This window comes from Neofelis nebulosa, chromosome 7, assembly GCF_028018385.1.
Source record: "Neofelis nebulosa isolate mNeoNeb1 chromosome 7, mNeoNeb1.pri, whole genome shotgun sequence".
NCBI classification, from domain to species: Eukaryota; Metazoa; Chordata; class Mammalia; order Carnivora; family Felidae; genus Neofelis; species Neofelis nebulosa.
This window is the reverse complement of record NC_080788.1, coordinates 563,431-588,878: the sequence shown is the minus strand read 5'-3', so window position 1 is coordinate 588,878 and position 25,448 is coordinate 563,431. Positions and strand designations below refer to the sequence as shown.

The following is a 25,448-nucleotide window of genomic DNA, read 5'->3' as shown; positions in this document are numbered from 1 at the left end:
GAGAGACATAGCATGAACGGGGGAGGGGCAGAGAGAGAGGGAGACACAGAATCGGAAACAGGCTCCAGGCTCCGAGCCGTCAGCCCAGAGCCTGACGCGGGGCTCGAACTCACGGACCGCGAGATCGTGACCTGGCTGAAGTCGGACGCTCAACCGACTGCGCCACCCAGGCGCCCCTGACTAATTCTATTTTAATGATTAAGTCCATTCTGTTAAATAAATGCACATGGGAAATATCCCACCTATGGCTCCAATTCAGATCCTGGAGCCTCCACTTGTCTGGTTAGATTGTTGGTCTGAAGGCTTTCGGAATTCTCTGCAGAGGAAGAAAATGGTCCTGCTTCCTTCTTAGCATTTAGTGTTGATCCTTCTTCCCTAATTAGGAAAAATCTGACGCCTTGCAGAAATGATTGATTCAGTGTATGGCCCCAGAAGATCAAGAAGTTAAATTGAGAATTGCAGGGTCATTTCTAAAGAAAAAGGAATATCTCATTATGGGTTTAGAGAAATCCACACTCTCCTGTGGACATCCTGAAAATAAATGCCACTTTTTAGACCCCTCTGGCTTTGTTTTTTGTTTTTTTTAATTTAATGTTTATATTTATTTTTGAGAGAGACAGCATGAGTGGGGTAGGGGAAGAGAGAGAGGGAAAAACAGAATGTGAAGCAGACTCCAGGCTCCGAGCTGTCAGCACAGACCCCAACACGGGGCTCAAACCCACGAACCGTGAGATCATGACCCGAGCCAAAGTTGGATACTTAACCGACTGAGCCACCCAGGTGCCCCTGGCTTTGTTCCTTGTAACGGTATTATATGTTTTTAAATTTGGGTATATTGATACAAGAATTAAATCTTTCATGTATGTTTCATTTATTAAATACTTTATTTCTCTTTTGAGGTTCTGTTCTATTCGTGATTTTTATAGGATGAGTTGTGTATTGTTTTCCACATGTATATTGTTGTGCCTCATTGACTTGGTGACATAGCGTTTGCCTTGGTGTATCTTCCCTGTGTTGCTCGGATCCTCACAACTGTAGCCAGCAACGTAAAGAAACATCTTAGCCTTTTATGAAAGAGTCTGGATTCAGTGGCCCCCAGCACCTCTAGACCGTTAGGACTGAGTATCACTCACGGGTTGAAGGTTGTCCCCAGTTCCCTCCCTGGGCGCTGTCCTCGTCCAGGCTGAGGCTGCTGCTGTTTGGTGATAACTCACAAACATGGCTTGACAAGGAACGAAGTCTGAAGCCACATGTGTGACGTCCTGTCAGAATGAGACTTACCAATAATTAATGAAGCTGTAAATATTTGGACCAAGGTTAGAATTTGAAGAATTTTTATAGCCAGTACATATTTTTGTATTTAATTTAATATTTTTAACGTTTATTTATTTTTGAGACAGGGAGAGACAGCATGAACGGGGGAGGGTCAGAGAGAGAGGGAGACACAGAATCTGAAACGGGCTCCAGGCTCTGGGCTGTCAGCACAGAGCCCGACGCGGGGCTCGAACTCACGGACCGCGAGATCGTGACCTGAGCCGAAGTCGGCCGCTTAACCGACTGAGCCACCCAGGCGCCCCCATATTTTTGTATTTAAATACACAGTTTTATCAGGTGTTAGTGTTCCGTTAAATGCGAGATGCCATCCGCACTTAGAAGCACCACGGTTTTACGTGCTGCTGTGAAAGAAAGAGGGCTGCCAAGCTGACAGCCGCGCCGAGTCCAGAGTGCACCTCCGTTTCAGGGACGTGCACGTGTGGATCTTAGCCATGTTCAGCTTGTAAGACCTTTTGACCCTGCCTGACAGTGACACTGGGCCACTCTTCTGTTGACCTTTTGCTTAAAATACCTGCAAACCCAGAACGAGTTGATGTTTGGTGAGAACAACAGAGAACCTCTTTCATTCACTGTCACTGGTAGGGGTTAAACATTCGATTTTGCAGTTTTCAGAGAATCCTTGCCAGTCTTCTCATTACTAATTTTGTGTGCGTTTCTGTGTATCCCTTTACACAGCACCTCAGGCAAGTAGGAGTGGCCGGGAAGTTTGTTGAGTTTTTTGGAAGTGGAGTTTCACAGTTATCTATAGTGGATCGGACTACAATAGCAAACATGTGTCCAGAGTACGGTGCTACCCTCAGCTTTTTCCCTGTTGACAATGTGACATTAAAACATTTAGAACATACAGGTAAGATGACATATCAGCAGGGCAAGCGTGTTACTGTCTCCAGCGTGTTTGTCTGAAATAACTTGTAACAAACAACTACCTTGTGCAGGTTATTGAATATTCAGGAAATTGTTATGTTGCAACTGGCTTTCAAATAAACCGCCTCACATTCTTGAAAGAGTATTGTGTTCTCAAAACCTGGTCCCCTGTGGCCCGTCTACGGTATTTTAAAGGAATTACTCAAACTGCAGATCCTCACCTCACTTGTTCCAGGAATGACGGCTACCACACCCTTCTTAGGGACAAAGGCTGCAGTTTAGTGGAAGTCAGGCTGGCGCATGTGTGCAGCTGTCCCCTTAACAGGAACAGAGGAGCCACCACACAAAGGCCGGGGACCGGTGCCCTGTCTGAAGACTAAAGCACATAATCTTGTGAAAAGCAGCCTAGGATTACAGGCCCCGAATCTTTTTTATTGCTTGATTAGCAAGACGTTTGACCGTCTTCTATTGACGGTTTAATGTAGAAATACCTGTAAGACCAGGACGTGCTCATGTTTCTTAAGACCCCGGCTCTCCTTTTTATGTGGTCCACTTCCCTTTTTAAGAGGCCATTGCTGAACTAATCTCTCGTCATAAGTGTATTTGGGGGGGTGAGGTCTAGTATTCTTCAGTTGGGGGGAAGATTTTATAAATTCGTAAGTCAAATGGCAAAATGGACACTTGGTCACTTGGAACGTTGGAGGGAACGATTCTCACTGAATGCGGAGCTTTCTCTAAACTGGGTTTGTTTGTTAGAACGTTTGAAAGCGAAATGGTCGAGATGTCTCCTTCCTACATGTTAATATGAGTTGTGTAGTAATGACGTGTTGCTGCGTAAGAAATTATCCTAAAGCTTAGTGGCTCAAACCGGCAATAATCACATGTGGCCGCGTGGTTTCAGCAAGTCCGTGGTTTAGACGGAGAGACCGCCTGTCTCTGCTCCATGGGGTCCAGGGTGTCAGACGCAGAGCTTGGCGGCTCAGGCCTGCAGTCCTGACAACTGCGAGCTCGCGTGTCTGGCACTGAATGCTGGCCATCAGCGGGTGCTTAGCGGGGACTGTCAGCCACAGCCTCCATGTGTGCTCTCTCCACGTAACCTGGGCTCGCTTACGTGGCGGCATTCCCAGGGTGGCTGACCTGGGAGAGAGCGTTTGCCCACCGGTCGAGAGTCCCGTGGCTCGGTTTGAAGGGCGATCTCTGCCTCTTGATGGACGGCTGTCAGTGGCACATTGTGAGAACACAGTTTGGGTGTGTGCTGTTGTGTCAGCCGTTGGAAATACAGTCGGCCACAGTTACTTCTAGTCATGCTGGCTGAGAGCTGCCCAAAGGTGTAACTGGAGCTCTTACTGCTAGCCATCTGATGGTTTTGATTTCTCGAAGATCCTGTTAGATCTCTCTCACTGCTCTGTGAACCCTTTCTTACCATTCACTTATTTTTTCATGTTGACTATTCGTATTTTTTTTTTAGGAAGAGTAATGAGTGTCCTTCGTGGTGGGTGATAATTTGTTATATTCAGTGTAGTTACCGATTTATCCTCTGCAAACTGTTTTTTTGTGAGTTTTCTAGAATCGGCTCCGTATTTCTTGTCTCTGAGTAACTTTTAAAGGGGGACTGGTGTGTATTTTATAAAGCAGAGTTTTCACCAAGGGCAAAATTTTTACTGCTCTTGAGAACAGCATCAAGTGGTAGTTTGTAAAGAAATCTGTTCTGAGTAGTAATGTGTAATGTCTGTTTCTTGCTCATCATTGGAATTCAGCACCTCCAAAGATTTCTCTTACTGTATGTTTGTTGTTCTTAATCTTCATTTTAGGTTTTGACAAAGCCAAACTCGAGTCGATGGAAACATACCTTAAAGCTGTGAAGCTGTTTCGAAATGACCAGAAGAACTCAGGAGAACCTGAGTACTCCCAGGTGTGTGCAGAGAGGCCCCTCGTCGCCGTCAGGGTGTGTGTTCTGCAGCTTAGCCACCGGGTTTGAGTACCAGCTCTGGGACTTACCGGCAGGACGGCTGTGGGCGTGTTATCTAGCCTTTCTGCCTCAGCTTCCTCATCTCTAAAATAGGAAGGTATTCTTAAGGGATTAAATAGGAATGTATTCGAACGGTTTTAGGGACCCAGAAAGTGCTTAGTGTCAGCTATCATTATTTAACATTTAACGAGTAAATGTTGTTTATGTCCCTGCTTAGATTTTACTCAGTAGTTTTACAAAATTTTATCAAATTAATTTTTTTTCTACTTTATGAAAAGAGCCAGATATCCTCGGAAAATATCAATTCTGATGGGGCCTGCATCTGGTTAATGTCTGTATTTATAAAAATATGTTATGAAAGGGGTATACAGTTATATGGTCTTACATGTTAAAGATATTTTATAATCAATCTAAGCCAATATTTCTTACCTTTTGGAAATTTATATTGAAGTAAGTAAAATTCACTTTCAGGGAAGTCTGAATTTTAATACAACTCATTTTCTAGGAGCGTGTTAAGCATCTAAAAGCACTTGGTGTTGTCATAGGTCTGGTTGTCCACTTTCTCAACCCAGCTTTATTTTTCTTCATAGCATGTGTCCTTGCCTGAAATATATTAATTTCTATACGTGTCTGCCTGCCTCCCCTGCCAGAATGCCAGTAAGAGGAGAGGAACGCTCAGTTTTGTGTGGTGCCGTGCCCCCCGCCCTGGTGCGCCTGGCACAGTGCTGACTGTTGGGTGCATATGTGAGCCCACCTAGGTGTGTGGAGGGCCAGAGTAGATCATAGGGAGCGCACTTGTGTGAGCTCCTCGTTTTCTGGTCCCTTTCAGCTCTGTTTATTGTAGTGCCGTGTTTTGTTTTGTTTTGTTTTTTAAGACATAAAGGGAAAGAATAAGAAAAATTAAATGAAAAACCTTGCATTGTATAATAAAAAAGAATAATTTGACCTATTAAAGACGACCAAATTTTTTTTTTTTAAGTTTTTTTTTTTTTTAACGTTTTTATTTATTTTTGAGACAGGGAGAGACAGAGCATGAACAGGGGAGGGTCAGAGAGAGGGAGACACAGAATCTGAAACAGGCTCCAGGCTCCGAGCTGTCAGCACAGAGCCCGACGCGGGGCTCGAACTCACGGACTGTGAGATCATGACCTGAGCCGAAGTCGGCCGCTTAACCAACTGAGCCACCCAGGCGCCCCAAGACTTGACCAAATTTAAGAAATAAAACTTGGCACAAAAACAGACACTCAGATCAATGGAACAGAATAGAGAACCCAGAAATAGATCCCCAAACGTGTGGCCAACTCATCTTTGACAAAGCAGGAAAGAATATCCAGTGGAATAAAGACAGTCTCCTCAGCAAATGGCACTGGGAAAACTGGACAGTGACAGGCAGAAAAATGAACGTGGACCACTTTCTTTTTTTTTTTTTTTTTTTTTTTTTTGAGGGTTTTACTTTATTTTTTTATTTTTTTTAACATTTATTTTTGAGACAGAGAGAGCATGAACAGGGGAGGGTCAGAGAAAGAGGGAGACACAGAATCTGAAACAGGCTCCAGGCTCTGAGCTTGTCAGCACAGAGCCTGATGCGGGGCTCGAACCCACGGACTGTGAGATCATGACCTGAGCCGAAGTCAGACACTTAACCGACTGAGCCACCCAGGCGCCCCTGGACCACTTTCTTTTTTTTTTTTTTTCTTTTTCAACGTTTTTTTTTTTTTTTTTTTTTTTCTTTATTTTTGGGACAGAGAGAGACAGAGCATGAACGGGGAAGGGGCAGAGAGAGAGGGAGACACAGAATCGGAAACAGGCTTCAGGCTCCGAGCCATCAGCCCAGAGCCTGACGCAGGGCTCGAACTCACGGACCGCGAGATCGTGACCTGGCTGAAGTCGGACGCTTAACCGACTGCGCCATCCAGGCGCCCCTGGACCACTTTCTTACACCATACACAAAAAAAAACTCAAAATGGATGAAAGACCTAAACGTAAGACAGGAAACCATCAAAATCCTCGAGGAGAAAGCAGGCAAAAACCTCTTTGACCTTGGCCGCAGCAACTTCTTACTCAACATGTCTCCGGAGGCAAGGGAAACAAAAGCAAAAATGAACTACTGGGACCTCATCAAAATAAAAAGCTTCTGTACAGCAAAGGAAACAATCAGCAAAACTAAAAGGCAACCGGCAGAATGGGAGAAGATATTTGCAAATGACATATCAGATAAAGGGTTAGTATCCAAAATTTACAAAGAACTTAATCAAACCCAACACCCAAAAAACAAATAATCCAGTGAAGAAATGGGCAAAAGACATGAACAATAGACACTTCTCCAAGGAAGACATCCAGATGGCCAACCGACACATGCAAAAATGCTCAACATCACTCATCATCAGGGAAATACAAATCAAAACCACAGTGAGATACCACCTCACACCTGTCATAATGGCTCACATTAGCAACTCAGGCAACAACAGATGTTGGCGAAGATGGAAGATGCGGAGAAAGAGAGTTCCTTTTGCATTGTTGGTGGGAGTGCAAGCTGGTGCAGCCACTCTGGGAAACAGTATGGAGGTTCCTCAGAAAACTAAAAATAGAACTACCCTACGACCCAGCAACTGCACTACTAGGCATTTATCCACGGGATACAGGTGTGCTGTTTCGAAGGGACACACGCACCCCCATGTTTATAGCAGCACTATCGACAATAGCCAAAGTATGGAAAGAGCCCAAGTGTCCATCGATGGATGGATGGATAAAGATGTGGTAGATGTATATACAATGGAGTATTACTCTGCGATCAAAAAGAATGAAATCTTGCCGTTTGCAACTACGTGGATGCAACTAGATGGTGTTATGCTAAGTGAAATTAGTCCGAGAACTTCATGTGACTTCATTCATATGAGGCCTTTAAGAGACAAAACAGATGAACATAAGGGAAGGGAAACAAAAATAATATAAAGGCAGGGAGGGGGACAAAACAGAAGAGACTCTTAAATACGGAGAACAAACTGAGGGTTACTGGAGGGGTTTGTGCGAGGGGGGATGGGCTAAATGGGTAAAGGCATTAAGGAAACTACTCCTGAAATCATTGTTGCACTATATGCTAACTAACTTAGATGTAAACTGAAAAATAAATTAATTAAAAAAATAAAACTAAAACCCATTAGCATGTTGATTTCAAGGTAAACTTGCTAAGTATGTAAAGATGAGAATCACTGGGTCCATGAAGTGATGTACAAGCAAAGCGGCGTAGCAGTTACGATTGATTAGGGTAAGCAGGGCGGTTAAATCTTGGTGAAAGGCATAGTGTAGGCAAACTTCATTTAAACTGATAAGACCCAAACGGACAGAGGAAAATGGTAGAAATGCCAGAAGAAACACACAGGAACCTAGTTGGGAGGTTGGGTTTTAAGAAAATACCATTTTTTTTTTTCAACGTTTTGTTTTTTTTGTTTTTTTGTTTTTTTTTGGAACAGAGAGAGACATAGCATGAACGGGGGAGGGGCAGAGAGAGAGGGAGACACAGAATCGGAAACAGGCTCCAGGCTCCGAGCCATCAGCCCAGAGCCTGACGCGGGGCTCGAACTCACGGACCGCGAGATCGTGACCTGGCTGAAGTCGGACGCTTTAACCGACTGCGCCACCCAGGCGCCCCGAAAATACCATTTTTTAACCCAAGCAATGAAAGCATGGTCTCACAGGAGCCTGCCCAGCTAGATACTTGGGGACCAGGAAGAGAGAAGTCCCGCTGTGTCCCTCCAGCAGCCTGTGTTGAGCACATTGAGGAAGGAGCAGTGTTTCCTGAGCCACCTTCATCGTCACAGAGCAAGGAAGGGTGCGTGTGGAGCTTGGAGGCCGCAGATCAGTGGCTGGCACAGGCATTGTCTTAATCATCAGGCATCTGGATGACAGAGGAGAGAGATGGGGAGGGACGCCGTAGTCTGTGTAGACCGGCTGATTTCGTGTTGGGGTGGTTTGCGTACCGATCTGCTACTCTTGCTTTTAGCAGATGCTTGTGTGTTCCGTTTCATAAATTGGGTTGTTTTCAAATCTTTATTTCTGGAGGTGTGTGTCCTGTTACAGCAAACGTGAACGGACTTGTTGCGCTTCAGAAAGTAGTGCTGAATTGCAGTCTGTACTGAACAGATTCTAATTCCTCGTCTTCCTCTTCTCTCTCGTTCCCTAGGTGATCCAGATTAATCTGAATTCAATAGTTCCGTCCGTCAGCGGTCCAAAGAGACCTCAGGACAGAGTTGCCGTGGCGGATATGAAACGTGACTTCCAGGCTTGCTTGAATGAAAAGGCAGGTCTCCTCGCCACTGTCTTTGTCTGTGTGTCTTGTGCTCAGGGGTAAAGATCCGCCCGGTGGCCTGGAACCACCGTCGGCCACTGCGTTCTCGCATGTTGGCACTGGCAGCCCCCTCGGTTTCCTGGCGTCCCATGTGCGAGTTGGTCATTTGATTAGCTCGGTCCCAGGCCTGCTGTGATGATCAGACCCTGAATCTGTTATTTCGAGTTAAGGATGGAGTTTCTTGGTCGCCTCACTTCAAGCGCTGATTAGCCACCTGTGGTCATGGTGCTCTAGTGTTAGCTCAGATCGTGAGTGTGTCCGTCCTCACAGAAAGTTCTGTTGGACACACTGTTCTCGACTTCTGAACTGTGTAGTTATTCTCATAAAATCTGGTAAATGTAACTGAATGGCACGTGACCTCTTTGACTTTCTGGGTTTGTACTTTCTGTCTGAAAAGTGTGGCTAAAATGTTAACACTTTCTCTATTCTAAGAACTAGTGTCTGACTTTCTTCCCAGAGCCTTTTCATCGTTTCTTTTTTTACAATTTATTCTGAGAGCGCACCTGTGTGAATGGGGAGAGGGGCAGAGAGAGAGAGGGAGAGAGGGAATCCCAAGCAGGCTCAATGTCAGCACAGAGCCCAACGCGGGGCTTGAACCCACAAACTGAGATCATGACCTGAGCCTAAATCAAGAGTCAGATGCTTAACCGACTGAGCCCCCCAGGCGCCCCTCTTTTTATAATTTCTTAAATTATGTTGTTGTTTTATTGCGGAAAATGTCATACTTGTGCAGGAATAAAGTAGTCTAACGGATTCCCACATACCTGCTTCAGCAGTTACCAAGTCATAGTCAGTCTTGTCTCATCTATTCCACACACATTCTCACCCAGAGGATCATGTTGAATCCAGTTGTCAGGGCCATTTTAACAGAGACCTCGCATCATCTCTTGAGGATTATCGTAAGTGGGAGGAGTAGAGAAAAACAGAGCTGGATCCCAGGTGGTTACGAGTGCCAGCAGACTTCCATCATGACTGTCACATTCATGCTTCAGCTGAATTACAACTACTGAACGTCAGCTTCAACACCACTCACACGTAGTCAGAACTTAAAGTGTTAAATGTCATTTGTCAAGAATCTGTTGTAGTTTCTACCAGTCTTTTTTCTATACATACCCAGAGTATTTGTATTTATGTGCACATTTGTGTAGGTCGGATTTAAAGGCTTCCAGATTGCAGCTGAAAAGCAGAATGATACTGTGTGTATTCAGTACGAAGGAAGCGAGTTCAGGCTGTGCCATGGGTCTGTGGTCGTTGCCGCGGTCATCAGTTGCACCAATAACTGCAACCCGTCCGTCATGCTCGCTGCAGGTAGGCCTCGCTTACGGCCATTTGTTCCTTTCCTGTGACGCTTTGTGTCGTAGATTATGCATGTATATCAGTGTCTGTGTTTGATATTGAGAGATTTTCTGAGATGAAAAAAAAATTTTTTTTTAACATTTATTTTTTGAGAGACAGAGTTTGAGCAGGGGAGGGGCAGGGAGAGAGGGAGACACAGAATCTGAAGCAGCTCCAGGCTCCAAGCTCTCAGCACAGAGCCCGACTTGGGGCTCGAACTCATGAACCCTGAGATCATGACCTGAGCCCAAGTAGGACACTCAACCGACTTCCTGAGATTTTAATTGGGTCTTAAGGAGCCTGACCTTATGGAAACCAATTTGACAATAAATTTCATATTAAAAAAAAAAAAAAGGAGCCTGACTTTGACTTATGCTATTAGTTTTATTACACAGAAGGTAAATTCTTATTATTACTTACATGTCTGTTAGTTTTAGGTTGTATCTGCTTCTTCTGTTAATTTAGAAGTATAGCTAATTAACAAATCTCTTGATAATCTACTAGAAGTTTACCATAGCACTGTGCTAGAGTCCACTGAGAATGTAAAGGAAGTAAAAGATTATTGACAAGGATTGTAAATGAAATTAGTTGTATGTTCATAAAACAATTCATTAATTGTACAGATTCCTGTATAATAAATGTGAAATTTTAATTTCTTACGGGGGAATTTAAAATGGTTCATTTACTAGAAAGTAAACAAATGGTTCAGCTAGTGATAGGTATTACCTGTGTGTGTCATGTTAATTATGTATCCTGTTTTTCCATGTGTGTGTGTGTGTGTATGTGTGTGTAGGATGCCATGATATCAGGCTGTACCTTAATAATTTACAGTGTTAAGGTTTTTTATTTGTTTTAAATGAAACAAATCAACATAATAGGATGGGCAAAATAATGACAGCGAATTGATGAATTCGGACTTTTACCTTCACACGAATTGGAGGTTGTGGGTGCTGCCCTGATACGCCATTGTTTACCGTGCAGGTCTTCTGGCTAAAAAGGCCGTAGATGCTGGTCTGCGTGTTAACCCTTACATAAGAACAAGTTTATCTCCAGGCAGTGGGATGGTCACACATTACCTCAGTTCAAGCGGAGTATTACCATATCTCAGTAAGCTTGGGTAAGTGACGGTCTGCTATTTATATCGACCTTGTGTTCAGCAGTGATCGGAGCCACTTGTTAGAACCTTTCATAGGCAAAGAGAAGATAGAAAAAATACGCTTTGTTCTACCTGTTACCTTGCCGATCCAACACAGTCTTTGATGCCTTCTCCCTCGGCAGAAATTTGCTGGGCAGACTCCAGGAACAAGGCAGCGTGTCGGCTGCCAAGAGGTCGGAGGCGTGGTCTCTAGCTCCTTGAAGGGTGGGAAGACAAACGTGAGACCAAGTAACGGGTGGTTTGAGGAATGGCACCGAGTGTGCATAGTTTCTGCGAGGGGCAGGTCAGTTTCGGAAAGAGTGAAATATACCAGCTGCATTATTACTGGGGCAAGTTGTCTTAGTTGGCGTTTTGTGAGGCTATTGGCCCTGTGAAGCACAGGTTCGTCTGTCCCTGAACTTCGTAGAGAACTCGTTCATTTCTTACATACTCGAAAAAAAAAAAAATAACGGAGGCCTCCTCTGTTTTCAGGGTGTATTTTGGAACCTGTTAACTTACAGAGATCAATTCCTTTGCAAGAGTGATAAATTTAAAAATTGCGCTTTTAGAAGAGTGGCTAAGAGTAATTTTGAGGGTTTTGCTTGTAAGTTTTTAGTTCTGTCATCTTGGGATTTTTGTCAGAGACTTTCTTTGAGTTTGGTTGGTTGAGAATCAAGCGGTTTACTGTTTGGGGTTCCCGTCACGGTGTTCCTTCCGAGGCCTTGCTGCACTCCTCCCACCAGTCCCTCTTAGGACTTGGGATAGAAGTACAGTATCAGTTTTTAAACGGTCAACTTAGAGCCCTGACGGTGATATTTGGGTAATTGTCTTGTGCAGGGTGCAGGTGTTGTGGCGGATTTAGGTCACCAGATCTCGGGAATGTTCTAAATATCGGGGTTCGGGCGTCCAGTACAGGTGGCATGCCTGAGGGTCAGGTTGGATTGCTCAGAAGCCGTGAAACAGGTAGACACGGGGTGATCCGAGGGTCAGGAACGTTCTCTCAGGTGATCTCATTACAGTGATGGAGATGAAGACCTGTGCTTTCGGTACAAGTGTTGGAATGTTCTCTTCAATAACATCTATTTTTTGAAATGCAGATTTGAAATAGTTGGCTATGGATGTTCAACATGTGTGGGGAATACAGCACCCTTATCAGAAGCAGTTTTAAATGCAATAAAACAGGTAAAATTATCCATGGGTCAGTAAGACACGGAGAGGGGTTTTCATAACTATCTTTTATTATTAAATTATAAAATATATATATTGATGTATTTGTATTTCTGCAGTCCTTGCACCTCTTGGGAAGAGTCCATCTTAAAATGATTGAAAAAATCATTTTTAGGTCCTTGAAATAATCCCTTAGTAATGTAAGCAATTATTTTAGTTCAATTACAGGATTCGGTAGTTCTGTACATAACAGTTGTGGTAATACGCTTTTGGTTATCTTGCCCTCACACGTACAATATTTCGATTGCTTCTGTACATAGATCATCCAAAACATAGATTACCATGTCTTGAGTTGAATATATATTTGTTTACATACATTTCTTTTTCAGGGTGATTTGGTCACTTGCGGAGTTTTATCTGGAAACAGACATTTCGAAGGTCGGCTTTGTGATTGTGTGCGTGCCAATTACCTCGCCTCCCCACCCCTAGTGGTGGCATACGCCATCGCCGGCACGGTGAATATAGATTTCCAGACGGAGCCCTTAGGTATCTTTTTGCCTTTACGTACATACCTGCGTACACTTTTCTCCACAAGTTGTATTTCTGAAATGCTCCTTAGACCGTCCACTCTGAATTATTTCAGGAAATCTTATCATGCAACTCTTCATTTCTGTACTCATGAAGAGTACAAAATGTGGAAGTAGGGGTGCCTGGCTGGCTCAGTGGGTCGAGTGTGCCACTCTTGATCTCAGAGTCATGGGTTCAAGCCCCACATTGGGCGTGGAGCTTACTTTTTAAAAAAATGAATAAATAATAAAATGTGCAAGTAATTAGTTTTTTTAGCTGCTTATGTCTGAAGCACTCACTCTGGTGTTGAATAATTTACTTGGTTTCTATGATAGATTGGTGAGAAGATGTGAACACCTTGAGGGAATTGCTTTTCTGTTTTTTTTTAAATTTTTTTAATGTTTGTTTATTTTTGAGAGACAGAGCGCAAGCCGGGGAGGGGTTGAGAGAGAGAGAGACACAGAATCCGAAGCAGGCTCCACGCTCTGAGCTGTCAGCACAGAGCCCGACGCGGGGCTCAATCCCATGAACCACGAGATCATGACCTGAGTTGAAGTCAGACACCCAACCCACTGAGGCACCCAGGTGCCCTGAGGGAATTGCTTTTTATACCAAATTTCGTATTACAATTTCTTCACCAGGGACTGACGCTACCGGCAGGAACATTTACCTGCAGGATATTTGGCCCAGTCGAGAGGAAGTTCATCAGATGGAGGAAGAGCGTGTTATATTGCCCATGTTTAAAACATTGAAAGAGAAAATAGAGGTAAGAGGCTCATCTGTTTCTTAAATAGTTTAATAAATGGCAGTATTTCTTTATTTCATGTGTCTTTCTGAATTTAATAAAAACTCAAATTATGAGGTGCCTGGGTGGCTCAGTTGGTTGAGCATCCAACTCTTAGTTTCTCCTCAGGTCATGATTTTACAGTCGTGGGTTTGAGCCCTGCGTTGGGCTCCACACTGTCAGCACGTAGCCTGCTTGGGATTCCCTCCCTCCCTCCCTCCCTCCCTCCCTCCCTCCCTCCCTCCCTTCCTCCCTCCCTTCCTCCTCCTCCTCCTCCTCCTCCTCCTCCTCCTCCTCCTTCTCTCTCTCTCCCTCTCTCTCTCCCATCTTTCTCTCTCTCTCTGTCCTCTCTCCTCTCTCTCTCTGCCCCTGCCCCTCCTTGTTTCCTGTTCACTCACTCACTGTGCTTTCTCTCTCAAATATTTTTAAAAAAATTAAAATTACATGATTTTGAACATACAGTTTTCATTGTTAATTTTGGAGAGAGAGAGAACATGTGAGAATGGGGAAGGGGCAGAGAGAGAGAGGGGTGGGGGGTGGAGGGAATCCCAAGCAGGCTCCATACTGTCAGCAAAGAGCCCCACTCGGGGCTCCAACCCACGAACTGCGAGATCATGACCTGAGCTGAAGTCGGACGCTTCACGGACTGAGCCCCCCTAGGCCTTCCTGTGATGACGTTCTTAAAGACCAGCAGTGTGCCCACCACAGTCTCTCTTTAGCTGCACATAGGACTCTTTCTAAATCCTCTACCTTTGTTTGGATTCTGTAAACGATGTCCAGTTTATATTAAAACTTAGTCTTCAGGGACTCATGAAAATCCAGAGTGCTAGAATTCATTGAGCAGATTTTCATTCATTCTGTCCGAAAATGTCTTAATTTTATAGAATGCACTATCTTAGCTTCCTTTCCAAATGAATAAGGCCTTTTTTTGGTCATTCTAACGTAAGTGCCTTTTAATTCTCTCAGTCATTTTCATAAACCTCTTTTCTGTGACTCCATTTTCGCTCTGCTCTTCGTTCACCCGCCAAACCACGTTCACAGGTGGGAAACAAGCGGTGGAACTGCTTAGAGGCACCGGATTCCACTCTGTTTCCGTGGGACTCGAAGTCTACTTATATCAGATGTCCTTCATTTTTCGACAAGCTTGTGAGTACGATTTTACCATTTGATCTTTCCAGGGTTGTTACGAACTAAAAGACCTCATCAGGAGTAAATGCCTTGAACTGTTTTCACCTTTTAGACCAAAGAGCCAGCTGCCCTCCAGCCTATTGAAAATGCCCACGTCCTCCTGTATCTGGGAGACTCCGTGACAACAGATCACATCTCACCCGCGGGCAGCATCGCCAGGAGCAGCTCGGCGGCCAAGTACTTGACCCACAGAGGGTAGGTGTGTGGCCGCGGGCGCGCACTCAGCCGCCTCGCTGACGAAGAGCGCTTACGTACTGGGCCCGTTCCTTTGCCCGGTAGACACAGTTGACCCTTGAACAGCTCCGATTGGTTTTGATAAACATGGTTCAGCACCGTAAGTCTCTTTTTCTTGCTTGTGATGCTCTGAGTAGCACTTCCTGTTCTCTAGCTGCCTTGTAAGAATGTGGAGAGAAAGCATCCAACACAGAACAGGTGTTCATCGACTCTCTGTTACGGGTAAGGTTTCCGGTCCACAGAAGGGTGTTAAGTTTTGGGGAACCAGACTTTTGACTTTGTGCAGGGTCGGTTCCCCAGCCCCCCTGTTGTCCAGGGCTCAGCTGCACAGGCATCACCACAGACCGTGTCTTGTCGCTGTATCTGACTTCAGCAGTAACTGGCCTGTTCTTGCTTTTAACTTTAGGAATGGAAATTGCTGTTTTAAATTAAGCCCTTGTAGTCTAAATTAACACCTGATTGGAAACAAGAATTGTCTTTTCAGTTCTACTTTGCCAGACAGTCAGCTTGGTTTGACCCACCACACGAAGCCTAATGGTTTGGTTGGAACACCCTCCCGTTGCTGGAGTGCAGAATTTTTAAGTGTGTGTTTTGTGGACTCTGAAACCTGCGTGCGTGAAGCTAGGCTTGGTCTGTGTCAGATCAAAAGACAATGAATTTCTGCTCCTTGAGCTTATATTTTTACTAAAAGTGGATGTAAACATCACTGATAGAGGAAATAGAAATCTAAACCTAGAAAAATTTTATTTCATTTCTACATGATTAATAATACAGTGTTGCTCTTATCCAGAACCGTTTAGACACCAGAGACAAAGTTTTGGTGAGGGCAGAATTTCCTGTACTGGTGCCTGATTAGCTTTAGAAGCCTGAGCTGTTCAAGAGCCGACTTTTTGTCAAAGTATCGTGTAAACGTCAGTGCCGTATAGCTTGGTTGCACGTGTAGTGATGCTGCATAGCTCCTACTCTAATCTCACCAGTGCTATTTTGAAATTTGTGTTTAAATTTTTTTGTGTTTAAGTTTTTTCTGATTAACTAAGTTTGGTATGAATTAAAATGCATTTTGTGGGGGCGCCTGGGTGCCTCAGTCAGTTGAGCATCTGCCTCTTGATTTCGGCTCAGGTCATGATCTCACAGTCGTGAGATCGAGCCCCCGTGTTGGGCTCTGCACTGAGTATGGAGCCGGCTTGGGATTCTCTCTGTCTCCCTCTCCCTCTGCCCCTCCCAATAAAAAAAAATAAAAATAATGTTTTTAAAAAGCCACTTTTTGGTAGGAGTTGTTAAGTCCATTTGATATAACTTGATCAAGGTGAATCTGTTTGTTATACACATGGCTTTTATTTATAGTGGTGTGAAATACAAGTTTTTAAATATTTTTTGGTCGTCATTTCTGTCTTGGTCACAATTGTGACATAGCATCCACCAAAAGAAAGTCCCCACTCTTCGCAGATACATAACTTTTACGTGTTTTTTAGTTTCTGGTATGAGTTTGTCAGTATATTTAATTCAATAGTTCTCGTCAGTTAGAGTTGTTTTTAAGATCCTTCAAAACTCTCATCATCTCTATTTTGAAGTAAGAAATTTAAATGTACGGGTTTACAAAACGTTTCGCCTTTACATAAGAAACCAGGTTAGAGACTCCTAAAAGTCGGTTGTTGGTTGTTCCTTATACTGAGTCGTTTCTTGTGTCTAGAAGGTCACGTGTGTTGTGACCAGTCCAGCAGCAATGAAAACCCATAGCGACCAGGTTACGGTGTCTGCTGCTTCCTAGTGTCGCTGTCCCCGCTGCCTGCAAGCTGGCGTTGCACTTCGCTTGTGTGAAGGACCGATGGTAGTACCGGTTTTCTCTAACTGAAAGAAATCTAAAGGTTTTTGCTTTTACGGGGAAAGGCCGTTACCACCCACATACCATGTAGGTCTTTGGTAAAACCAGAGCAGCACAATGTGAATTTCTGGAAGGAGGTGGATAATCTTCCTTTACACCATTTCGACTTAGGCGAGGTTTCATAGGACTGCTCTGTTCTCAGCAGGGAAGCCAATACAAGCCACCGTTTTTTGGAGAAATGGTTGATTCCAGATTTGGAGGCATTTGGAATATTGACTGGCTGTTTGATTGATATTAAGAAATTGTGCTATTTTTTTTGGTATTGAGTAATATTTTTTGAGAGTTCATATATTTTAAAGAAAAATAGTGAGGTATATAGTGTTAATACACGTTACGTGAGTTTGCTTCAAAATAGTCTAATAGGGGATGATCATAGAGGAGACGGGGAGAGTGGGTTGGTTGCTATAGTTTGATGATGGGCAGCTGGGCATTCACCATGCTGTTTTCTCTACTTGTGCACACGCTTGAAATTTTCCATCATAAAAGAAGTGTTTTTGAGTAAGTTTTAAAAATCAGTAACGTGTGATTATTTCCCATCTGGAATGAAACCCACTTCACGACTCTCTTGTAGCCTTACTCCTCGTGAGTTCAACTCCTATGGAGCCCGGAGGGGCAATGACGCGGTCATGACGAGAGGCACTTTTGCAAACATCAAGCTGTTCAATAAGTTCATTGGGAAACCGGCTCCCAAAACAGTTCATTTTCCATCGGGACAGACGGTAAGGACGTTTACAAAGCATCTAGGCAGCTGCTTGCTAACTAGATCCGAATTTGTGTTACAGATTTTTGTGTTTGTTCTAAACAGCTAGATGTGTTTGAGGCGGCAGAGCTGTACCAGAAAGAAGGTGTCCCGCTGATTATTTTAGCAGGAAAGAAATATGGTTCAGGAAATTCAAGAGACTGGGCTGCCAAAGGACCATATTTGCTGGTATTGATTCTTACTTTTATCTTTTTTTTTTTTTTTTTTTTAAGTTTATTTATTTATTTTTGAAGACAGAGTGCAAGCGGGGGAGGGACGGAGGGTGGGAGAATCCCAAGCAGGCTCTGAGCTGTCAGCACAGAGCCTGACGTGGGGCTTGAACCAACGAACCGTGAGATCATGACCTGCGCTGAAGTTGGACGCTTGACCAACTGAGCCACCCAGGCGCCCCTTAAGTTTTATTTTCTTAAACTTGAGTTTCAGATGTTCCCTTTTATCAGTAACATACTATCAAAGTATATTTTGCTCATTTGGATTTCTCATGCTTATTTGGATCTCATATTCATGGGGTTTTTTAAGTAATCACTTTGTACTCAACCTGGTTGCATTGTAATACTCCTGTATCAAGCTTACTGAAGAAGTCGGTGTGGTAGAGGGAAAGGAGATGCGGTCTGAAACTGGTGGGTGCTCTGTAACGGATTACGTGTGCCCACTGCTAGTTTACGGGCCCCCTTTCCATTTACAGACTCAGACAGTGGGCCAAGTGGCCCGGTTTTACTAGTAGGAGATGATGGCACCTGGCTGCCTGCCAGGAGGGCATTTCTCATGCACCTGTGTCTTTGCCGAAGCACAGATGGGGGTCCGCTGGAGAGGATGGTCCGGACAGGTGCTTTCTACCCGGCTCTCGCGCACAGAGGCGGTCAGGACAGCCCTCATAGCTGTCATGGTCACGCGCACTTCATTCTTCTTGGATCTTTACTTTCCCCCCTAAAAATGTGAATACTCATAGTTGTAGGAATGAGCCCAATTGTCTTATCTTTCTGAGATACTAATTATAACTAATATGAATATTAATTATAAGCACAGGTTCCTTTTTTTCAGAAATCTTTTATCATCATTTTCTTTGTTGGAGGCTTTCCTCGTATTTGATCCTAGGCTGTCTCTTCGGTCAGACATTGAAACACTGATTACAAGCTGGGGGTGCGGGCTGGGTTTTGTCAGTTGTCGGGCCTTGGCGTAGATGGTTGGATTCCTTGGGAGAGCCTCATATGTCCGTACCTGCAGGTGTTCTCTCTGAGGCCAGTTTTCCCGAAGAAGGAGCAGCACTCTGGGCACAGACTTCCAGCTAATTCCCGTTTCTGATGCTGTTCTCACCCCTGCCCCGGTGCCTGGTGCCCCTCAGTCCAGGACACCTGTTCTCCACAGGGTGACAGCAGCCACAGAGGGGTGGGAACTGTACTCCTCCTGTGTGGAAAGCCCCGGTGTACACATGGTTCTTAAACAGATCCACGGGCTGTGATTGTGGCATTCAAGCCACGGCGGCGAGGAGGAGGTCACGGCTGGGGGTGGGCATCCGTGAGGCGCTCCTTAGGAGGACAGCGGTGGAAAAGTTGGGCAACTTGGAGCTAGAGCCTCTCCGGCTTATTTTCTCCAGAGAATAGGTTTTTAGTTGTTGAAAATGGACTGGAGCCTTATCAATGTCACTCTCTAAATGTTACACTTGATGATTTCTGTGGTTTCAACGAGTCACTTACCTGTAACTTCTAAGCATGTTCAGAATTTACGCACCCGGTTTCCTTGTTGCTGTGGGGACGTCCTTGTGTACCCCTGTGTTCTAGGGGCCGTTTAAGAGCCAGTGCTGGGGAGCGTGCACGTGGGGTCTGCCAGGATCAAACAGACCCTCCTGAGCCCTGTCGGAGTCCCAGCAGCCGCCCCGCTGCAGGGCTCTCGCTCTGGTTGATGATGGCCGAGCTCAGCCCTGGAGAGGCAGAGGGGTGGGTAGAAGTTAGGGAGCTACTTAAAGAGACAGAAAAATCTGTAAATACTTTCGTACATTACTGGCCTTTAGTATGCAGTGTTCAGTTAAAAAAGTTTCATAGGCTACAGGTAGAATTTTTTTCCCTTTAAAATGCTCCAAGAAGGCAATGTTCAAGAGATGATTGGAAGAAATAAAATGCACATTTGTTACAGGGTGTGAAAGCTGTTTTGGCTGAAAGTTATGAAAAAATTCACAAAGACCACTTGATTGGAGTTGGCATAGCTCCGCTTCAGTTCCTTCCGGGAGAAAATGCAGATTCCTTGGGCCTCTCTGGCAGAGAAACATTTTCTTTAACGTTTCCTGAAGAACTATCTCCTGGAGTTACGTTAAATATAAAGGTATCTCTAAGATCCTCAAGTATGTGATTACATGGTGTATATGTAACTAGATGGTTGTAAATTGAATAAAAACAATCATTGTGTATTGAATGCTAATGTCAGCATAAATTGTAGTTTAAGATGACTGTTTCCTGTTTATTCAGACCCACGCTAATGTAGTTGATACTCTATGAGGAAAAGTAGAAAGCACTAGACGGTCCAGAAAAAAAAGAGACACATGGGCTTCCAGTTATACGTGCCCGCTCCCTTTTCTTGGTTGTCCGCTCTTTCTGTCTTGATCTGTTTTTTTAATTGTTTTCAAGTTTGTTTATTTATTTTGAGAGAGAGTGTGTGAATGGGGATGGGGCAGAGAGAGAAGGAAAGAGAATCCCAAGCAGGCTCCTCACAGAGCAGAGCCTGACACGGGGCTTGAACTCATGAACCGTGAGATCATGACCTGAGCCAAAGTCAAGAGTCAGACGCTTAACTGAGCCACCCAGGCGCCCCTGTCCTGATCTGCTTTTAATCCAGGCTTATACGTGGCTGCAGGAGAAGCCAGAGTTGAGTGTTCAGGGTTAGAGAAACACAGACCTTACAAGTAAGAAAAAAAGAAAAGTGGCCGATGTAACATGCAACGAATATTCAATAGAAAATGTCGATGAATGGGGCACCTGGGGGGGCTCAGTCAGTTAAGTAGCCACTCAAGTCATGATCTCGAGGCTCGTGAGTTCGAGCCCCACGTCGGGCTCTGTGCTGACAGCTCGGAGCCTGGAGCCTGCTTCGGGTTCTGTGTCTCCCTCTCTCTCTGCCCCTCCCCTGCTCACATTCTGTTTCTGTCTCTCTCTCAAAAATAAAATAAACAGTAACATTTCTCGAGTTATAAGTCAAAATCTATGTCATTTGGGTGTTCTGGATGATACGGTAACTGTCATTTAGAAATATGGGTAAGATGACCTGATTTTCTACTTGGCCATGAAGCCCGTGGCTAGGTATGTCAGGTCTTTTCCAGGCAGGAGGTTTCTCAGACAGAGTCTGGCAGGTATAGTCATTGAATGTGAGGACAGCTGGTCTGAGGGACACGTGGAAGGTTTTACCGCTCATATGAGATGTTTCTGTTTGTTTAAAGACAAGCACTGGAAAAGTATTCGGCGTGATTGCTTCGTTTGAAAATGATGTGGAAGTAACCTTATACAAACATGGAGGATTATTAAACTTTGTGGCACGAAAATTCTCATAGTATCTACTCAACACAGATACCTTTCCGAACTGGTAACTGCAAATACAAAAAGCCTTTTGTGCTGGATCCAGGAATCCTGGCCGTGGAGCCGCAGACGGTCCCGTGCGCTCCCCGATCTCACCGTGGGTGTAAATGATTATGAATCAACATAGTGACTGAAATGAAATCTTTCTGATTTTAAATAATATACGAATGGTGCTATTAACATTGCTAAAATCAACGTGTGAGGTGTGCTGTGGGAGAGGCTGTAAGTACGGGGGTATTTTATCAGACCATTTTGTAAATAAAGGCAGAATTTGAATTTGTGTTGAAGATTCTTCTATGAATAACCTTCCTGAAGTTGTTTGTTTAGTTTTGCACCTACAAAACTGTGTACTACTGTTTGTTGGTTTAAGACCAGCGGGTTGAAATGTAAGAAGCCAGATTAGACTCTAAAATTGTGGAAATTGGAATCTGATCATAAATGGACTTTCAGATATATTAATTCCTTTTCAGAATTGAACTGGACATAGTTGGCATTCATGTTTGTACTATAAGCCAGGGTTATCCTAGTCCCAGTCAAACCACAAGGGACAGAACCTGTCCCTGACCAGATCACCCTGTCCGGTGTTACCAAGGGTTCCTCCAGGCCCGGAGACAGAGCTGGTTGTATAGCATCACGTGTTACCGGTGAAAATACAGATCACATACCGTTCAGTAATTTGCTCCTGTGACCCTCTGGCCGGCCTCAGATGGTATTATATTAATTGGATTAGATTATTTCGCTCACTTTATGTGATACTGTTACTTCCTATAACCTATTATTTTAGGTATCATTAACCAAAATTCCACACTCTTGTAGTTGTTAAAGAGAACTTTACTTAATCGTTAAATGCTGAAATTATTTCCTCTAGACTTTTAAATTATCCACCCTAAATTATATGGTTGCTCAACTCTTAAGAATATTTTAAATGTTGGTTATTTCTTAATTATTTAAATTGGTTTTGTGTCTTTTTGAATCCTTATTTTATCTGGGATGCATGATTCTATTAATTATGTTTTTGTTTTAACCAAAGCTGACTATCAGGATAAAACACTTAAATTGTTGCTGTCTGAATATCCCGTTTTCTCTCTGTACGTGTCTGTTTGCCACAGCAAGTGTTCTGTCAACAAGACATTTGGCCACTTTTAAGAAAAATGTTGGGTAATTAATTCTAGAAAGTCCTATGCCTTTTTTTAAATTAAGAAACTGAACCTAGCAGGCGAAAGTTTAATTGTAGAGGTGTTTTTTTACATGGGGCTCTTCTTCTGACCCAGTGAGGCCGCTGGGGCTCGGGGGCGGCTCCTGTCAGACGGGAGGAGCCGTGTTAATAGGGTGCCGAAACCACCAGGCTGGGTGTGACCATGGAGAGCTTTGCACACGAACAATCACACAGTCGAAATCTTTTCAAAATATTCTGCAAATTGTCTGTAGACAATTACATGGACTGGAGTCCGACAGAATGATTTTTCTTCTTTATTTAAATTTTTATAACTGTTTTTCTTTGGTACTTTCATACTGTGTTCGTGATATTTTATTATGCCTGTGTATCTGTCGGTGCATGTGTTTTTAATTTACCTGAAAACATGAATTAGGAAGGGAGGGTTTACACGTCGAATGTTAAAGTACCTGTTACATGCTTGGAAGAAGTGGTGACTCCAGACCGTGGAGACACCTCTGTGTCATTTTTCAGCCGTGCTGTATCACGTAGCTGTGGGCAGAGGCCTGGATGTTATCGGCAGCAGCCGAGACACAAGGTCACGATGACACAGGTGGTCACTGTGAACCGAGCGGTCACTTTCCAGCCCGCCTAGTCCGGGCTCTCAGCCCCTCGCCAGCGTGCGGTGGGCAGAAGGCTCTGGAGCGCGGCCACCTTCAGCGCAGAGTCCGGCTCTGCGCCCCGTGGTCCTGCCTCTGGCCACATCCTCTGTTGGCGAAGATGTGACATCTATTGGCTTTTGTTGTTTCATTTACCTCCTTTGTTGACTATCTTTGAGTAATTTTGTTTAAAAAAATGCACAGTGTTGTGGAAAGGAAGTATAATAGGCACACGAGAGCAGCAAATTAATGTTGTAAGTTAAAGTACAATTTCAAAGGTATTGCCAATAGCAGCATTGTTTTCATCTTTTAAAAAATGACGCCACCTGCCATTGCCATACTTCCTGCCTTCAGTGGTCGTTGTTCCTGTGCAGCAAAGTGCGTGGGGGTTCCCGTCCAGCCATGGAGTTGGCCATTATCACAGCTGGAAAGGTTCCAGGGTGACGGTGGTTGCTGTTACCTCTTTTGCCTCTAGGCTGACACTTGAATGAGAGGGATGCCAGTTGCCTCGGCGACTCAGTGTTTGCTGGGCAGCTGACCTCCTGGCTCCAAAGGCAGAGTGCGCGTAGCTAAGAGGAAGCCAGAGCAGAGGGTGCCGGCACATGGTGACCGTGTCGCGTGAATTCGCCTTCCCGGTGGTGGGTGACAGGATGACGCGACTCTAGGACCTGATGTCTTACTGTGGTTTTAAAAGACATCTGTCTTTTGCCTTTAGGTTTAGGAGAAGGTACTGAGATGCTGGGTGTTGACTCTGTCTTAGTTTGACTTGGAGTAATAAAGAGGGGGAGAGATTTAGGCTCTGTTAGTGGCTTTTTCCCCTGAAGTGTGATAGTGCCGATGTTTCTATCAATTTTACATATATGGCTATGAAACCACGTATCTCAAGTAACTATAAATCATTGTCTATTATTTAAAGCCAACAAAACAGTGTAACAGTTTTAAATTCAATAATGTTAAGTATTGTATAAAAATATATTGGAGGCAAAGTTCAGTTGATGACAATTGTGTATATGTTATTGATGCTGTAAATTATTTTTAATAAAGAAAATTGTATTATCACATCTCGTTATAAAATGTTTTGTGGTGATTAAAACTAAAACACCATAACTTAAATAGGATGGCATCCAGAAATTCCTCTTTGAGGATGTTCCCTAAACGTTAGTCATTCCCAGTATGGCTGCCAGAGCGTGAGCCACGGTCGTCCTTGTCCCTCTGTCCAGCCTTCCTTTCTAGTCTGGGGCCAAGGAGAATGAAAAGGTGACAAGTGTGCGGTGGGCATAGCCCGCCAGTGGGAACAATCGGTGAAGTTGAACTCGATCTGGGGGTTGTTCAACAGGTACATAAGTTCATGGAATCCCATTTTATACTTGAGAAGCCTGCACTCTGAGTGGCAGCAGGATCCCTTCTACAAGTGACAGCCAGCTGGGCAACCTGTTCTTGAACATTCATGAGGTGGAGACTGTCCGCTGTGCTAAGCAACCCTGTCCTGTTGACTGAGTCTTGATATCAAGCTGAAAATGTAACTTAAACCTACCGATTCTGGTTCTCCCTGATTCGTCTATGCCTCATAAAGCACTTTATGTATAAAGTAAACATTAAATACGTAGCAGTGAAGGAGTTGGACCTCTGCACATAACTTTCATGCTATACATCTTTCATTATGGAGGTATTTTATGTTAAAGTGAACGCTTAGGACTGAATTGGTGGTCTCATGCTATAAACTGTATTATAGGAGGAAATGGCTTTTTTTTTTTTAATGTTTATTTTTCAGAGAGTGCAAGCAGGGCAGGGGCAGAGAGGAAGGGGGACAGAGAATCTGAAGCAGGTTCCAGGCTCTGAGCTGTCAGCACAGAGCCCACCGCGGGGCTCAAACCCACGAACCGTGAAATCGTGACCTGAGCCAAAGTCGGACCCTTAACAGACTGAACCACCCAGGTGCCCCAGAAATGGCTTTCTCTTTTTTTTTAAATTTTTTTTTCAACGTTTTTTATTTATTTTTGGGACAGAGAGAGACAGAGCATGAACGGGGGAGGGGCAGAGAGAGAGGGAGACACAGAATCAGAAACAGGCTCCAGGCTCCGAGCCATCAGCCCAGAGCCCGACGCGGGGCTCGAACTCACAGACCGTGAGATCATGACCTGAGCCGAAGTCGGACGCTTAACCGACTGAGCCACCCAGGCGCCCCCAGAAATGGCTTTCTCTTGATGCGGGATGGAGATGCTGTGTTTTCATCGGCTTCTTTGTTAGGGTCAGCGGACGGTGACACCTCTTCCCTCTGCTGGCCGCTCGTTAGTGACCCGTGAATCGGGTCATCCAGAGCTGGGAGCCAGGGCCGTGGGCCTCTGTCCCGGAGCCATGTTTTGTAAATATGGTCAGCTGCCCACTGGTCTAAAAATACCTGCCCTTACACATGCACCCCCATGTTTATAGCAGCACTATCAACAATAGCTGAAGTATGGAAAGAGCCCAAATATCCATCGAGGGATGAACGGATAAAGATGTGGTATATATATA

At 44.3% G+C, this 25,448-nt stretch overlaps 1 protein-coding gene across 2 annotated transcripts in view; it reads left to right on the top strand.

Annotated features, from left to right (window-relative positions):
• Positions 1 to 23,995, top strand: part of IREB2 (iron responsive element binding protein 2) — a 48,005-nt gene extending 24,010 nt beyond the window's left edge. The window contains exons 9-22 of one of the 2 annotated variants that reach the window (XM_058736286.1): positions 2,011 to 2,182; positions 4,011 to 4,111; positions 8,349 to 8,465; positions 9,662 to 9,821; positions 10,830 to 10,965; positions 12,081 to 12,165; positions 12,540 to 12,696; positions 13,359 to 13,483; positions 14,543 to 14,647; positions 14,742 to 14,884; positions 17,377 to 17,524; positions 17,611 to 17,733; positions 19,696 to 19,881; positions 20,987 to 23,995. In XM_058736286.1, the coding sequence (XP_058592269.1) occupies positions 2,011 to 2,182; positions 4,011 to 4,111; positions 8,349 to 8,465; positions 9,662 to 9,821; positions 10,830 to 10,965; positions 12,081 to 12,165; positions 12,540 to 12,696; positions 13,359 to 13,483; positions 14,543 to 14,647; positions 14,742 to 14,884; positions 17,377 to 17,524; positions 17,611 to 17,733; positions 19,696 to 19,881; positions 20,987 to 21,097 (1,869 nt within the window). In that variant the 3' untranslated portion in view covers positions 21,098 to 23,995. Of the gene's footprint in view, positions 1 to 2,010; positions 2,183 to 4,010; positions 4,112 to 8,348; positions 8,466 to 9,661; positions 9,822 to 10,829; positions 10,966 to 12,080; positions 12,166 to 12,539; positions 12,697 to 13,358; positions 13,484 to 14,542; positions 14,648 to 14,741; positions 14,885 to 17,376; positions 17,525 to 17,610; positions 17,734 to 19,695; positions 19,882 to 20,986 lie in introns of those variants that run through there. The other variant, XR_009263722.1, reaches the window with a different exon arrangement.
• The last annotated feature ends 1,453 nt before the right edge of the window (positions 23,996 to 25,448 follow it).